This window comes from Rhincodon typus, chromosome 26 (assembly GCF_021869965.1).
Source record: "Rhincodon typus isolate 14 chromosome 26, sRhiTyp1.1, whole genome shotgun sequence".
In the NCBI taxonomy this organism is placed as follows: Eukaryota; Metazoa; Chordata; class Chondrichthyes; order Orectolobiformes; family Rhincodontidae; genus Rhincodon; species Rhincodon typus.
The window spans coordinates 34,700,707-34,718,471 of NC_063357.1; the positions used below are offsets into that span (position 1 = coordinate 34,700,707).

Here is a 17,765-nt window from a genome sequence, read left to right on the forward strand (position 1 = left end):
CTTCTTTTCTGAAGAAGGGTCTAGGCCCGAAATGTCAGCCTTCCTGCTCCTCTGATGCTGCTTGGCCTGCTGTGTTCATCCAGCTCTACACCTTGTTATCTCAGATTCTCCAGCATCTGCAGTTCTTACTATCTCTGGAATAATTTTCTGAACTCTGTTTCCCTCCCTTCTTAAACGGGGTGTTATGTTAGCCATTTTCCAGGCTTCTGTGACCGTTCCTGACTCCAGTGATTCCTGAAAGATCACCAGTGCTGCTACAATCACAAGTCAGAATTCAGAAATATAATGGACATGTTTAACTTGTAATTCCAAAATGAGTTCTATTAAGAGGGTTAATATAGCCAAATATATGTAAATAAAAAAAGATGTAAATAAAATGGCTGTCTGGAGAGACAGAACACCATGGAATGTCACTCCTAAAGATGTAAAGGGAACTCCAAACAACAACTCTTCAAAGAGTTCGTGGGATGGGGCCAAGGAATGGAAGAGGCAAGTCAAAACAGTGTGATCAGTGTGTGGACTGTGATCTCTTCTAACTGCAAAGATATCAAGGATGCGTTGACAACCTCAACTCCCAACTCTTGCAGAACTCTAAATTGAGTGATTTATTTACCTTCAGACCTTTCAGCTTCCCCAGCACCTTCTCCTTCATGATGGCTACTAAACTCACCTTTGTTCTCGACTGTCTTGTGAAGTACCTATCGAGTTCCACCACCATTTCTTTGTTCCCTGTTGCTACTTATAAAATTATGAGATCAAAGCCTAAAACATGTGTTCGGCCCTATGCATCTGCAAATATAGAGACCCTTTTGCTGAAATTAATTTCTCACTGATCACTGCATCTGCAATGTGGAGAGTATTTTCACTTGTCTGGCCGCAAATCCATTGGCTGTTAATTCTTTAAGACATGAGTAGCTTTCTTTGGAAAGCTAAACTTTTTTTTTGCTGAACTTATTATGTGCTTGGATGTCTGCAATAACTAAACTCTTACATTCCTATGACTAGCAATCTTACATGGGCACTACATCTGGTCTCTGCAGTATTCCAGTAGTAAATAGAAGCTGGCAGACCAACTTTTATGTGGTTCTGCACTGGCCAGAATCTTTTTTGTTTCATCAGGTTAGCTGTGGATTTGGATTAAGAAGAATTTCAGAAAAACAATTAGGTCGGTGGCCAAATGCTTTCCCACCTCTGAACAGTCTTCTTGGACGTGGGTAGTCAATCTGCAGAATTGTGGTTATTTGTGGGTTTATTTGGGGCTAGCAATGGCATTTTCTTAGCAGCAATTGAGGCCCAAATTGAGGACAAAGCCTTGCAGATGCCCAGATGTGATTTGCTAGCAGCTGGCCTAGATGTCCTTGAGGCCTCCTCTTAATATGCTCCCATAACTAAAGATGTGGCTAAAGTAGGTCATAACTGCTGCAGCAAGCCATCTGTTTGGAGGGATTCCTCAATAGGGGTAGCGTCACAGTGTGACCACCATTTCAAACCTCTTCAGATGGTGCCTTAGGATGGATTTGGCCTCAGGCCCCCTCTTTGTACTGTATCAATTTTAAAACAAAAATATTCATTTGTGGGATGTGAGGCATTGCTGGCTAACTAGCATTTATTGCCTGTCCCTAGTTGCCCTTCAGAAGGTGGTGGTGAGCTGCCTTCTTGAAGAACCAGTCCACCTGCTGTGTGTTGACCCACAATGCCATTAGGGAGGGAGTTGCAGGATTTTGACCCAGCAACAGTGAAGGAACGGCACTATATTTCCAAGTCAGGATGGTGAGTGGCTTGGAGAGGAACTTGAAGGTGGTGATTTTCTCATATATCTGCTGCCTTCGTCCTTCTAGATGGAAATGGCAATAGGTTTAGAAGGCACTATCTGAGGATCTTTGAATTTCTGCTCCAGTCTGTTCACTCTCTTTACATAATTCTGGAAATGCATTAGAAACAAAAAGGTTGAAATTATTTTGCTGTGAAATTTCTTAATTGTTAATAAGTCTATGTGTTGTAATTTGGTTTTGTAACTTTTTTTAGTGAAAACTCTATAATAGCCATTCAGTAATCACATTCCTTTGGTTAGAACAAGGTTTACTTTAAGTGCTGAATAAACTTGCAATTTAACTTAAAAAAATGTTGAGCTGCTCCTTATCAATTATGTTTTCTATTATCCAGCTAACTGATTAATTAAGAAATTATTATTAAAGTTGAGGAGCATTCAAAGCTGCTTTTTCAACAATTTTGTCTCTTTTTGCAGTTCGCAGCCAAGTACTACCTACAGGTTCAGAAGGATTGCAGAATGTCTACACATTCCCAGCATATCTTCCTGTGAACTACAAGCTCTCAAATGTACAGCTAGCCTTCTTCCTGAATAAGGACAAACCAAGCACACATTGGAACAGCACCAAGTCACTCCAACGCTTGGAACACTTTGTCGTATTTCAGACGAAAGAACTTCCAGTGGTGAATGCTACTTTAGGACCTTTCTCCATGGATCGCATTCTCCCAAAAGATATACTTCAGCCCACAAGTACATTGGAAGTACTGGACAGATTCACCATGAATTGGAAGGTCAGAGCCTTTATTATCCAACAAAGAGTTCCTTTTAACCAGCCACTTGTTCAAGTACTATTTTATGTGGCAGGTCGAGATTGGGATGACTTTGACGTTGTAGACAAGTTACCATGTGCTAGACTTCATATTTTCCGAGATGTCAGGGATATTGAAAGCTCCTGCAGACTGAGAGGAATCTTGGCCATTTGCCTGGTCCAAGTTGAATTGCCCTTTGCCTGGTTTAGTTCTGGCACCACAACTCTGGGAAGAAAGAAATCAATGGATAATCTGGATACAATCAGTGAAAATCTTCAAGTTGAACTTTATTACACCTTGCATCCTCCGGATAGAAATGGGGAATGCAATGCTGGCAGTGATGCATCTTATCGTAAAGGGAAAAATGTCAGGCAAGGTGGATCTCCCCAGCAGCCTCTGCTACGTATAGGGAGTATTAATTTATACCAGCCTTCCCAAGCACAGTTAATTCAGGAACACAGATTTGATGGAAATATTTTCATTCGTTTGCCAGAAGGACCACTAAAATCTGGGGAAATCCTTAGTATCTCTGTGTTTCTAACACCAAATTCAACAGTGGAGCAATTCATTCTGAGGTATGACAGATTTCTTTGTTTTACTTGAAAAGAGTACTAAGCTTTAGCTTGCAGTATGATTTTAAAAACACTATGTTGTATATAATAATTAAACTTATGAAAATTACTTGAATTTATTGAAACTTCTACTGGTTATGTCAAAACAAACAGATTACTTTACTTTTCTGTAATGTTCTGTCTGCCAAACGTACTTCCAAAATTCACTGCCAGACGCTCTTTCTGATATATCATCTGTAATATTATAGACCTATATATTGCCTATTTCTGTCTTCTCATGTATGCAATGAACTAGGATGCTGACCATTCTCTATTAATGGAAAAGGAGAAAATGAGTCTCTTTCTGGTTAATTTTAAAACTTTTTGTGAGTATGCATCAGTTCTTTCAGGGATACAGTAGCTCATGAAATTCTCATGGATGTGGATCTTTGCTGTGTGGCATCTTTATCACTCAATAGGAGGAGAATATATTTTGTATTTTCCATGTCATGAAATCTCTAGCAGAAGAAAGTACTTGTACCTGTCCCCGCAAGGTACTTTAGGCATCCAAATATAAAATTATCAATTAACAGGTGTCGGTGGTGGTGGGGGGGTGAGGGGGTGGTGGGAATCAAACCCAGTTGGAATTTCAAAGTTAGCATTTGATTCTCACCAAGCACTTTATGACTGGTTCAGGAAATGGGGCATATCTCAATTTAATGCGCTGCAGGTCTGCCTTTTTGTTGCCTCCCTTAATTTTGTACTTCATGAAGTTTTAAATTTTTAGCAAAGCAGGCGAGTTTCTGAAACATGTCAGATCAGAGGGTTCATGAGCTGTAGGGTAGCTTGGTTTGTGGATCTTTTGACAAGTAGTTTTAAATGTTTGTCTAAATTGCAGATTATAATTTGATGGTGTTTCAATTATATATTAATTCTGTAAATGATAGGGCTTTGTTATTAAAAAGTAAATGACTGTTAAATGAGCCAGCATTGTGAAAGTATTAAGATGAATAAAGTGTTCTCCATGCAACAAGATTGAAATGTGATTTGGACACTGTACTTTCATCTTACATTGCTTTAGAATTCAGCAATCCCTTCAGCCTTTTGAAACAGTGGAGTAGTTGATATTTGTTTCACTATCTCAAAAGGTTTTAATATATTCAGACATGAAGATGTTGTACGTACAGTTGAGCAAAAGAATGCCATTATGAATATTTAACTGAGTTCCAAACCCACTAATGAATTTGGCTTCGTAGGAGCTATAGCAGTCAAGGGAACTTTGAGCTTCTTTATAATTGAGGGCTCTAAGAGCAGCTAATAGAGTGACAGCCCTTGACATTAAGGCCACACTCGGTTGGCATCAAGGAGCCCCAACAAAACTGAATCAATGGGTATCAGGGGACAAATTTTCTACCGGTTGGAATCTTACTTGGCACATAGGAAAAATGGTCATGGTTGATGGAGGTCAGTCATCAAGTGGGCATGTTTGCTGATGATTGCAGAATGTTCAGCACCATTCGCAACTCCTCAGTTATTGAAGCAGTCCATGTTCAAATGCAACAAGATCCGAACAATATCCAGACTTGGGCTGACAAGTGGCAAGTAATATTCATGCTTTCGCAAATGCCAGGCTATGGTCGTTACCTATAAGAAACAATCCTAACCAACACTCCTAGACATTCAATAGTATTACCACCAATGAATCCCCCACTATCAACATTCTTAGGGTTACCATTGACCAGCAACTCAACTGGACTCACCACATAAACGCAGTGGCTACAAGTACAGGTCAGGGGCCAGCAATACTGTGGTGAGCAACCCACCCCTTGACTCTCCAAAGCTTGCCCACCATCAACAAGGCATAAATCAGGAATATAGTGGAATACCCCCCATTTGCCTGGATGGCTGGAGCACCAACAGCATTGGAAGCTTGATACCATCCAGGAGAAAGTAGCAGCAGTGTGTATGATCTATAGTACAAGATCCTTGGTCAGCACCTTCCAAGCTCGTGACCAATTCCATCTAGAAGTACAAGAGCAGCAGATACATGGTAAAACCACCACCTACAATTTCTCTTCAAGCCACTGACGATCCTGACTTGGAAATGTATCACTGTTCCTTCAGTATTGCTAGGTCAAACTTTGGAATTCCTTTCCTAAGGGCATTGTGGGTCAATCTATAGAATGTGACCTGCAGTGGTTCAAGAAGGCAGCTCACCACCACCTCCTCAAGGGCAGCTGCAGACAGACAATAAATGCTGGCCAGTCAGCAATACCCACATCCCATGAATGAATTAAAAAGAAGATTAACGTGTTTTGCAAAGATTTTTGAATGGCTCTTTGCTTATTCTTAGAATTATAAGAGCATTTCAAAGACTTAGTATTGTTAGCATAGAGATCATGAGTTCTGTCCATAGTGGATATTGAGTGTAAGTGTGTAGGAAGGTATGGAGAAAGCATGGGGAATTTGGTTGGGTTTGAAGCATAGAATGCCTAGCACTTAAGTAGGAAATTGGGCTGACTTCCCAGTAAACCGAGAAAGCTCTTCTAGCCCATTCAATGCTGTCCTAGCCTTGGTCTTGCTTTGGAAGGTGGAGGTCATGATTCTGACTTGCTTTCATTTCCATAGCATGAAAGTATGGTGAGTATTTCAGTAGAATTAGGAAGCAGTAATGCAACATTTGGAAATATCCTGACTTGCCGTTCACATTTTGAAGAGCAAAATCTGACTCCTTTCTTTTGTTCTTTTCTCCATTCTGCCTCCCTTTCACCTACTTAAAACCTATTGTATATTTTAAGTTTTCCAATTTCTAAGGAAAGTCCATTGTTCTGAAACAATAACGCAATCTCAAGCCAAATAGATGCAGTCAAACTGTTGACTATTTCCAGCATTTAATGTTTTTTTAATAATAAAGATTCAGCTGTTCAGGATGAAGGACATTCAAGGAAATTTTAATTAAGATGGCATATGTATGTATGCCATGTTCATAGAGAAAGTGAAGTTGTTGTTTGTTCCATACATGATACATTTAGTGACTACAGAAGAGAGACACTCAGCATTGAAGTAGTAGCATGTGATAGATCTAGCCAGCCCACTTTGATGCCTGGCCATATATGTGTTAGGATATAGGACTATATCACCCATATATCCGTAGTGACAATGCAGTATACTGAGGACTCGGAAGGCTGTGATGGCATCCCAAATTTTAAGAGGCTAATGATAGAATAGCTAAGCATCACTGGCATCCTGTGTCTCTGGTATCACAGCATATTATTAAGGTACGTTAATGAAAACACAGAGAGGCAACAGGGACATTACAACAGTAAAATGCACTTGCTGTAAATGATTCAAAATATAATAAAAGCATTTTGTGATGTGACCTGACAGAAGTTGGATAATATTTTATCGTGGGATCTCGACTGAGGCCATTCGGCCCAATGATTCTGCACTGACTGTCTGATGGCTAAGCAAACCAAGAACCAGCACTCCCCCCACTGTACTCTGATATCCCACATTTACGATGCTAATGCACCTAACCTGCACATCTTCGGACTGTGGAAGGAAACAGGAGCACTCAGCTGAAACCCACGCAGACACGGGGAGAATATACAAACTCCACACAGACAGTCACCCAAAGCTGGAATCAAACCTGTGTCCCTGGTGCTGTGAGACATCAGCGTTAACTACTGAACCACTGTTTTTAAGAGGATGTTGAAAGAGCAGTTCTTTTAATGCTGTCTGATTGGACATTTGTCTTTTTAAATAGACCTCTTTTGAGATATCAGTGAAGGGGAGTAATGGCTCTGATGAAAGATTTGTCTTAGCCAGTTATTTCCAGTTCTTTTCCCTTATCCTTTATAATTTACACATTCCGATCATGATTATCTCCACGACAAGAATATTAATGGGAACACTCATAGATTTGTAGAGATCCACAGCACAGAAAAAGACCCTTTAGCCCAACAAGTCAGCATTGTTCAAAAACAAGCATCTAACCATTCAGATTCCATTTTCCAATACTTGGTCAATAGCCTGTGTGCCTTGGCATCACAAGTACTAGTATATTAATAAATACAACTTAAATGCTATACGGGTTTTTGTCACTACTACCCTTAGAGGCAGTGAGTTTCAGATTTCCACCATCTACTAGGTGAAAGAATTTTTCCTCTCATCTGCTCGAAACCTCCTGCTCCTTACCTTAAATCTGTGCTACCTAGTCATTGATCCCTCTACAAAGGGAACATCTCGATCATGTACCCCCTCAGTTTGCTCATTTCTAAAGAAAACAGCCCTTAATCTATCCAATCTCTCTTTATAACTAAAATTCTGCAGCCCAAGCAACATCCTGTAAATCTCTCTGCACTTTCTCCATTGTGATCACATCTCTCTGATTATGTTGAATACAGAACTGTACACAATACTCTAGATATGGCCTAACCAAGGTTTTATACAATTCCAGCATAACTTCCCTGCTCTTAAACTCTATGCCTTGGCTATTAAACTAAAAGCAGTCCATATACCTTACCTTGACTCTATTTTCTCCCCACTGGTCTAGGTACTCTCCACCTACGTCCGGCCCTCAACTTCCTCCAAGACTTCCAATTCCCTGGACCCCGACACATCATCTTCACTATGGACATCCAGTCCCTATACACTTGCATTCCCCATGCAGATGGCCTAAAAGGCCTCCACTTCTTCCTCTCCCGCAGGCCCAACCAGTCCCCTTCCACCGACGCTCTCATCCACTTAACCGAACTCGTCCTTACCCTCAACAACTTCTCCTTCAACTCCTCCCACTTCCTACAGACTAAGGGGGTGGCCATGAGAACCTGCATGGGCCAAAGCTATGCCTGCCTCTTCATAGGATACATGGAACAGTCCCTATCCTGCAGCTACACTGGCACTATGCTCCACCTCTTCCTCCGCTACATCGAAGACCGTATCACCTCCACCCCGTGCTCCCACGAGGAGCTTGAACAGCTCATCAACTTTACTAACACCTTTCACCTCAACCTCAAGTTCACCTGGACCATCTCTGATACCTCTCTCTCCTTCCTGGACCTCCCTGTCTCCATCTCTGGTGACCACCTCTAAACTGATATCTATTTCAAGCCCAACGACTCCCACAGCTACCTAGACTACACCACCTCTCACCCGCCTTCCTGCAAGAATGCGATCCTCTACTCCCAATTGCACTGCCTCCGCTGCATTTGTTCCCAAGATGGGGCGTTCCACTCCCGAACATCCCAGGTGTCCTCTTATTTCAAGGACCACAACTTCCCCCCACTTCAGCAGTCGAAAATGCTTTCAACTGTATCTCTTGCGTTTCCCTCACATCTCCTCCCTGCAACAAAAACAAAGACAGAATCCTCCTTGTCCTCGCATATCATCCTACTAACCTCTGGATTCAACGCATCATTCTCCGCCACTTCCGCCATCTGCAATCTGACCCCACAACCAAGGATATATTTCCCTCCCCACCCCTATCTGCCTTCTGTAGGGACCGCTCTCGTCCACTCCACTCTCCCCACGAGCCCCACCACTCCCGGCACCTTTCCTTGCAATCGCAGGAAGTGCTACACCTGCCCCTACACCTCCCCCCTCACCTCCATCCAAGGAACCAAAAAAACCTTCCACATCAGATGTTCACTTGCATATCTGCTAATATGGTCTACTGTATCTGCTGCTCCCGATGTGGCCTCGTCTACATCGGTGAAACCAAGCGGAGGCTTGGAGACTGCTTTGTAGAGCACCTGCGCTCTGTTCGCAACAAACAACACGATCCACTTCAGCTCCCCCTCCCACTCCCTGGATGACATGTCCATCCTGGGCTTCCTCCAGTGTCACAATGATGCCACCCGGAAGCTGGAGGAGCAACACCTCATATTCCGCCTTGAGAGCCTACAATCCAATGGTCTCCATGTGGACTTTACTAGTTTCAAAATCTCCCCAGCCCCGGCCTCATCCCATGAGCAACCCTCCCTCTCATACCAGCTTCCTTGACCTGACACAACCTGTCCATCTTCTCTTCCACCTATCCGCTCCTCCCACCTCACTGACCAATCCCCACCACTGCCTACCTGCACTCACCTATCACCATCCTGTCTACCTTCCCCAGCCCCACCCCTACTTTCTCTATTTATTTCCCTTCACCCTCCCCCATTTCTGAAGAAGGGTCCCGACCTGAAACGTCAGCTTTCCTGCTCCTCTGATGCTGTCTCGCCTGCTGTGTTCCTCCAGCTGCACACTGTGTTAACCATATACCTTTTTAACCACTTTATCTACCTGTTCCACTACCTGAAAGGAACTGGTGTACAATCACACCAAGGTACCTCTCATCCTTGATGGTTCCAAGAGTCTGACCATGCATTGTTTTTTCTTGTCTTTTTTGTCTAGCCAAAGGGCATAACCTCACACTTATCCAGATTGAATTCCATTTGCCACTGGTCAGCTAACCTGATAAACCCGTTTTCTCTGGTAATCTAAGGCTATCCTCCTAACTATTTACCACCCCACCAATTCTTGTATCATCTGCAAGTGTACTGATCAATCCTCTTGCATTTAAGTCCAAATCCTTCATATATATCTGTATAGTTAGGGGATGTTATGGCCTAGTAGTATTATCAGTGGGCTATTAATCCAGAGACCCAGGCAATGTTCTGGGGACTTGGGTTTGAATCTTGCAGATGGTGAAATTGAATTCAATAAAATTGTGGAATTAAGAATCTAATGATGACCATGAAACCATTGTTGGAAAAGCCCATCTTGTTCACTCATGCCCTTTAGGAAAGGAAATCTGCTATCTTTAACTGGTCTGGCCGACATGTGACATTAGATCCATAGCAATGAGATTGAATCTTAACTATTAACAATTAAGGATGGGCTGGTCTAGCCAATGATACCATTATCCCATGAATGAATAAAAAACAAACAGCAAGGGTCTCAACACTGATCCCTTAAGAACCCTTCTGAACACTGGCTTCTAATCATAAAACACCCTCGACCGTTACCGTCTGCTTCCTGTTGTTCACTCAAATCTGGATCCAATTAGCCAAACTTTTTTGCATCCCATGGGCTCTTACCTTTCTCTAAGGAACCTTATTAAAAGCCTTGCTGAAGTCTAAGTAGACTATGTCAAGTGCATTGCCCTCATCTACATACCTGATCACCTGTTCAAAAAATTGAATCAAGTTAGTCCCTTTGTGAATAACTGTACCACATTGGCTGTCCTGCTGTCCTCCAGTCCTCTGGCACCTCTCTGATAGCAACAGAGAAATTGAAAATTAGTGCCAACACCTCTGCAGTTTCCTACTTTTCCTATCCCAGTGGCTTGGGATACTCCAGCCCTGGAGATTTATCTACTTTTAAGTCAGCCAGACCACTCAGAATCTCCTTTCTGTCCATGCTGACTTCTTTAATTACAATCACAGTCCATCTCTCAGATTTCTATACCTATGTGGTCCCGCTCACTCTTGAACACTGACACAAAAATAATCATTTAGCACCCTACCTGCATCCTCTGGCTCCACACACAAATTACCACTGTGGTCCTTAATGGTCCCTACACTTTCCCTACTAACCTTTTACCATTCATGCACTTATAAAATAACTTCAAATATTCATTTATTTCACTTGTTATTATCTTTTTATGCCCTCTTTTTGCTCTTTGAATTTCCTTTTTAAATCCTGATTGCATGTTCTGTACTCCTCTGGGGCTTCTGTTATTTTGAGTCCTCGGTATCCGCCATAAGCCTTCCTTTTTCCTTGGATCCAATTCTGTATATCCCTTGATATCCAGGGTTTGCTGGATTTGTTGGCCCCATCCCTTTTCTGTATTTGAAGATGTTAGCCCTGTACTCTCCCTATTTCTTCCTTGAATATGTCCCACTACTTTGACACAGAGTTAACCTAAAAGTATCTGCTCCTAGTCTATTCTGGTCAAAATATATTTATTCTTTTTGAAATTACTCTTCACTTCCAATCTGAGGATCTTTGGTGAATTTCTTCAGTGTATCTTGTAGATAGTACTGCTGATACTGAATGTTGGTAGTGGAGGAAGTGTATGTTTGTGGATGTGGAACCAATTAAGTTGGCTGCTTTGGCTTGAACAGTGTCAAGCTTCTCGAGTGTTGTTGGAGCTGTACCTGTCTGGGCAAGTGGGGATTATTCATCGTACACTTGACCTGTGCCTTGCAGATGATGGGCAGGGTTTGGGGAGTCAGGAGGTAATGTACTTGCTGTGGTATTCCTAGCTTCTGACCTGCTCTTGTAGCCACTATATTTAAGTGGCCATACCAGTTAAGTTTCTAGTCAATTATAACGTTAAGAATGTTGATAGTGGGGAATTCAGTCTTGAGAACACCATTGAATGTCTAGGGGCAGTGGTTAGATTGTCTCCTATTGGTGATGGTCATTACCTGCCATTTGCATAGCATGAATGTTATTGTCACTTGTCAGCCTAAACCTGGATATTGTTCAGATCTTGTTGCATTTGAACATGGACTGTTTCAGTGTCTGAGGATTCGTGAATGGTTCTGAACATTATGCAATCATCAATGAACATCCTACATCTGACCTTATGATGGAGAGGAGGTCATTGGTGAAGCAGCTGAAGATGATGGGGCCTAGGACACCACCCTGAGAAACATCTGCAGAGTTATCCTGGAGCTGAGATGACTGACCTCCATCAACCACGACCGTTTTCCTTCGTGCCAGGTATGACCCCAGCCAGCGGAGAGATTGCACCGTAGCTAGACAATTTTCCACATTGTTGGAGAGATGGCAGTGATGTAACTGTACAGGAACAGTTTGGCTCAGAGAGTGGCAAGTTCTGGAGCACACTTCTTCAGCACTATTTTCAGAATGTTGTCAGGGCCCATAGCCTTTGCAGTATCCAGAGCCTCCAGCCATTTCTTAATATTATGTGGAGTCAATCGAATTGGCTGAAGACTGGTATCTGTAATGCTGGGGATCACTGAAGTAGGCTGCAACAGATCATCCACTTGGCACTTCTGGCTGAAGATTGCTGTCAATACTTCAGCTTTATCTTTTGCACTGGTATGCTGGGCTGATCCATCATTGAAGATGGAGCTAGTTGTGGAGCCTTCTTCTCCAGTGAGCTGTTTAATTGTCCACCACCATTCATGACTGGATGTGGCAGAACTGTGGAGCTTAGATCTGATCCATTGATTGTGGATTGCTTCGTTCTGTCTATTGTTATGGATCAGATCAGATCCCCTCAATATATTTTAAGAAGGCAGCTTAAACCCTAACTTTTTCTTATTTTAAAGGTAGATGCGAAGATGGAATGTGATGGGTTAAACTGCTTGACATTATGCAAGACACAATTTATTGAAACACTGTACTTAAAATACAAATGAAAGGAAGAGGAATTTCAAATAACATAACTATTGGAAATCTTAACGGAATAATAGACACAGTACCTAATACTAACTAACTGTTCCTAAGCTATTCTTTAACATCCCTGACTAATTTTGATGTAAAATTTGACCCTTGATTTGATTGTATCTCTATTGGTAATCCATATCTAGTGAAAAATTTGAGTAACTCCTCTTAATCCTTTTAGCTGTGATATTGTGTAATGGAATGGCCCCTGGAAATCTAGTGGACACATCCATTATTGTCAACAAATACTAATTCCTACTTTTTGTTTTAGGTGGGGTCCTATGGAATCAATTAAGGCCCTTGTAAAAGGTTCCTCAAATGCAGGAATGGGTATTAAAGGTACTGGTTTTATCACTGCCTGATGTTTTCCAGTTATCTTACGTATATGACATGTCCGGCAAAATTCAACTGCCCCATGTTTTGCAGTCCAGGCCAGTAAAAATGTTTTTGTATTTTGGCTTGAGTTTTCCTTACTCCCAAATAACCTCCTACTGGTACTCATAACACTTCCTGTCTATAACCCACCAGTAATACAACTTGATGACCGTCTGCCCATTTCTCATTGCCTAAATATATGATGGTCTCCATTTCCTCACCAAGACCTCATTTTTAAGATAGTAGCATTCTGGGATATGTTCAGATTCTTCTTCCGTGTATGCTTTTTAATACAGTTGTTTTATTTTCTCATCTTTCTGTTGTAATTCAGACAATTTTTCTGAACTAAAAATATCCACGTTGTCCTCCACCTGTTCTTGTTTTTTCCTTAACCATTTCATCAAACATGGTGTCTGATAATTGTACTTCAACTTCCTTATCTTTATTCTTTGATTTCTCCTCCTGCTTCAACCTCTGGCTTTATGACCTTGTTATCACACAGTCAGGAAAAATTCCAGGATATACTTCCTGTAATATCTCGGTTACCTGATTTTCTACTGGCTTTTCAACTACAGTAGGCAGAACTCCTATCTGTGATCCAGCTCTATTATTAACAAGGACAAATTGTATTGCAGGAGCCGAGAGTTTCTCCAGTACTCCTAGGGGGTTTAGAGGGACATGGGCCAAATGCTGGCAAATGGGACTGGATTAATTTAGGATATTGGGTCGGCATGGACAAGTTGGACCGAAGGGTCTGTTTCTGTGCTGTATCTCTCTACAACTCTACAACTCTACAACTCTCTACAACTCCAACCTCCCTTTACATAATGGAGCACTTCTCGTCTCACCATAAATTCCACATATTATCACATTTTCTGGCAATAGTCCTTCCGAATTACATATCTCCTCATCTCTCAACATCAAAGATTGACAGGCTCCTGTATCTCTTAAAATTGTAATTTCTTTACCTGCTCCTCCTGGCACATGCAAGTAAACTTTACCCTTGTAAGTAAATGGTTTAAGAAGATCTGGCACCTTCATCTCAACCAACCCCCCGACTAGGTTATATGTTCTGATGTAGCTTTTTAGCTTCCACTGTGCTTTCCTTTACCACTTCAACAAAATTCACTGGCTTATGCTGTTTTCCCACATCTGTCATCCCAGTGCTTTTTCTAAACCGTGAACACTGCAACTTCATGTGACCTACTTTATTTCAGTGAAAACATCTGAGGTTTTTTACTTCTCTCTCCCCCTTATTGGTTTCCTTTCTACCCTGTGGTAAACTATCTTTGTTATCTTCATTGAAATCTCTTCTTCCCTTACCACCTGAGGATTTATTTTTTCTGCAATTTCTATCCTTGACATTGATGTTAGAAGCCAAACTTTGATTTCTGAACCAACTCATAATCATCGGCCATTTCAGCTGCTAAACTTGCAGTTTTACTTTCTGCTCTTTCATATGAGTTCTCATTACTTCATTTTTGAACTCCTCCAAAATAATCGTCTCTCTAAAAGCGTTATATATTGATCAATTTTCAATTCCCTTTTAAGTCAACTCTTCTAATTCAGAAGGACTATTGCCAACTTCCAGAATTCAAATTCTCTCTCTTCTCTCCTTTTTCCTCTGCTTTTAATTGTAATTCAAACTGTTTCATTTCCTTTTCAAGTTCGAGCTGCTTCATTTGCAATTGGATTTTAGCCATTTCCAAAGATTCCAATGGCATTTCCAGCAATTTTAAATGTCGAGCTATTGCTGCAATTATCTCCCCTTTTCGCATGGCAAAGGCAACCTCAACACCAACTGGTCTGCTAATTCCAACAGTTTTGCCTTGCTCACTTTCTGTAAAACGCCCGAAGTCAATTCTTCCACCCACAAAAAGAGCCGTTGCAACACAAGGCACATCCTGTTTAAACCAAACTAATTCAACACCCGAAGCGAAGGACATTAACACCTACCAATTGCCGCCTTTGAGTCCAACAATCTAAATTTAACTTGGAATTATAGATTTCGATCCCAGCAAAAGCCCCCAGTTCGTTATGGACCAGACTAGACCGCCTCGATACATTTTAAGAAGGTAGCCTAGATCCTAACTTTTTCTTATTTTAAAGGCAGATGTGAAATGCTGTGCTCTGGACAGAATTCGATAGGTCAAACTACTCGACGTTGAGCAAAGCACAATTTATTGAAACACTGTTATTAAAATACAAACAAAAGAAAGAGGAATTTAGAATAAATTAACTATTGGAAAACATAACTGAATAATAGATTCAGTAATATCCCATAAACACACCCCTTGTCAAAAAGGCAAATTCAGACACAGATTTGGCCCCAGCCGAGACATTATCACAGATTCTCACATACAGTTTTCCAAATCAGGAGGGAAAAAACATCAAGAGCAAATTCAGAGAAAGTAGCAGCTAGGAGACATTCACTGAAGCTTCTAACTCAATTGAGACCCCAAAGGCTTCAGCTTAAAACTAAACCTAAAAACTAAAAATGACTGAAAATCCTGGTCTGTGAGATCTGGCCACACCCAGGCTGCTTCTATTGTTCCAACTTTTAAAAAAGTACCCCAAGGCCTCACACGTTGCTTACTTTCTTAAAGACAGCTCAACGCCTCTGCCTTCCAACCTCTCTTCCAAAAAAAAGACAAAATAACCATTTAAAGTGACAGCTTTGTCACACTTTCACTTGCTGCTTATGCTGTTTAGCATGCAAGTAGTCCTGTCTGGTATCTTCACCTGGTTAACACCTCATTTTTAGGTATGCCTGGTGCTGCTTCTGGCATGCCCTTCTGGACTCTCCAGTGAACAGGGGGTTGATCCCCTGAGGTTAGCAGATAAGGGTGGGGAGGGAAAGATGTCTTTGGTGGTGGGGTCGGATTGCAGCAGATAAGGGTGGGGAGGGAAAGATGTCTTTGGTGGTGGGGTCGGATTGCAGCAGATGAGGGTGGGGAGGGAAAGATGAGCAGATAAGGGTAGGGAGGGAAAGATGAGCAGATAGGGGTAGGGAGGGAAAGATGAGGGGAGGGGTTGATCCCTTGGTTTTTTGGTAATGATTGAGTGGGGGATATGCCAGGCCATGTGGTTGCAAATTGTGCCAGAGTGCAATAATGCTGGCTGTTGATGACCCACAATGCCTTATGGTGCCAAGTCTTGCATTGCTCAATTTATTCGAAGCCTGTCCCATTTAGCACAGTGAGAATGACACACAATATGATGAAGGTATTCTAAATGTGAAGGTATGACTTTGTCTCCACAAGGACTGTGTGGTGGTCGCTGTTACAAATATAGTCATGGCAGATGCATTTAATTCCAGAAAATTGGTAAGAATGATGTCAAGTATGTTTTTCCCTGCTTGTTTGTTCCCTCACCATCTGCTGAAGACCCAGTCTAGCAGCTATGTCCTTTAGGACCTGAACAGCGTTATCAGTAGTGCTGCTGCCAAGAAACTCTTGGTGGGGGACATTGAGATCCTCCGCCCAGAGTACCCCATTGCCCCCTTGCCACCCTCAATGCTTCCTCTAAGTGTTGCTCAATATTGAGGAGTACTGATTCATCAACCAAGGAAGAATAGTACATGATTATCAGTAGGAAGTTTCCGTACAGATGTTTAACCTGAAGCCGTGAGACTTCATGGAGTCCGGAATCAGTGTTGAGGACCCGAGGACAACTCCCTCCCGACTGTATGTCACTGTGTTGCCACCCCTGCTGTGTCTGTCCTGCCGGTGGGGCAGGTCATATCCAAGGATGTTGATGGTGGCACCTGGCACATTGTCTGTGAGGTATGATTCTGTGCATATAACTATGTTAGGCCACTGCTTGACTAGTTTGTGAGACAGCTCTGCCAATTTTGGCACTAGCCCCCTGATTTAGTGATGAGGACTTTGCAGGGTTGACAGGGGTGTTTCTGCCATTGTCTTTTCTGGTGCCTAGGTTGATGCCAGGTGGTCTGTCTAGTTTCATTTCTTTGAGATTTTGAAGCAATTGATACAATTGAATAGCTGGCTAGGCCATTTCAGAGGGCATCTAAGAGTTAACCATATTGCTGTGGGTCTGGAGTCATATGTAGGCCAAACCATGTGAGGATAGCAGATTTATTTCCTTGAACAACATTACTGAACCATGCATCTTATGCTTTTGTTGCCATACATCTGCTTTTGTCCTTCTGTGTGTTGAAGGTGACAGGTTTGTAAGCTTCTGTCAAAGGAGGCTTTGTGAGATGCTGTAGTGCATTTTATTGATGGTTTACTGCTACTACAATATACCAGTGGTGGAGGGACTGAATGTTTAAGGTGGTGGATAGTGTATCAGACAAGTGGACTGCTTTGTCCTGGATGATATTGAGTGTCTTGAGTGTTGTTGCATCTGCAGTCATCCAGGTAAATGGAGAGTTTTATGTCATACTCCCGACTGCTGTCTTGTAGATGGTGGGCAGGCCTTAGGGAGAGAGGAGGTGAGTTACTCAACACAGATTTTCTTGCCTCTAACCTACACATGTAATTACTCAGTATTTGTGTCACTGGCCCAGTTAAGTTTCTGATCAGTGGTAACCCCCAAGATCCTAATGATTCATTCTTAATTACAAAGCTGGGACGAGATTTATGCTTGTTATTTCGACCAAAACTGATTCTTCACCCAAGTTTTGTGGATACTGGAAACCTGTGAACACACAACACATTGCAGATCATTTATCCCTCTTTTCTACAGCCTTAACATAAGTTCAATGCAATTCTGATGTAAATAGTGAATTCCTGCAGCAGATAACAAGGTGTAGAGCTGGATGAACACAGCAGGCCAAGCAGCATCAGAGGAGCAGGAAAGCTGACGTTTCGGGCCTAGACCCTTCTTCAGAAA

The 17,765-nt window shown here is 42.0% G+C and overlaps 1 protein-coding gene across 2 annotated transcripts in view; it reads left to right on the forward strand.

The window, feature by feature from the left end:
• tmem132e (transmembrane protein 132E) overlaps positions 1-17,765 on the forward strand; it is a 606,787-nt gene that overhangs the window by 156,469 nt on the left and 432,553 nt on the right. For both annotated transcript variants that reach the window (XR_007264880.1, XM_048612749.1), the window contains exon 2: positions 2,246-3,152. Coding sequence is in view for 1 of the 2 variants with exons in the window: in XM_048612749.1 (XP_048468706.1) it covers positions 2,246-3,152 (907 nt within the window). In the remaining variant the exon portion in view is untranslated. The remainder of the gene's footprint in view (positions 1-2,245; positions 3,153-17,765) is intronic.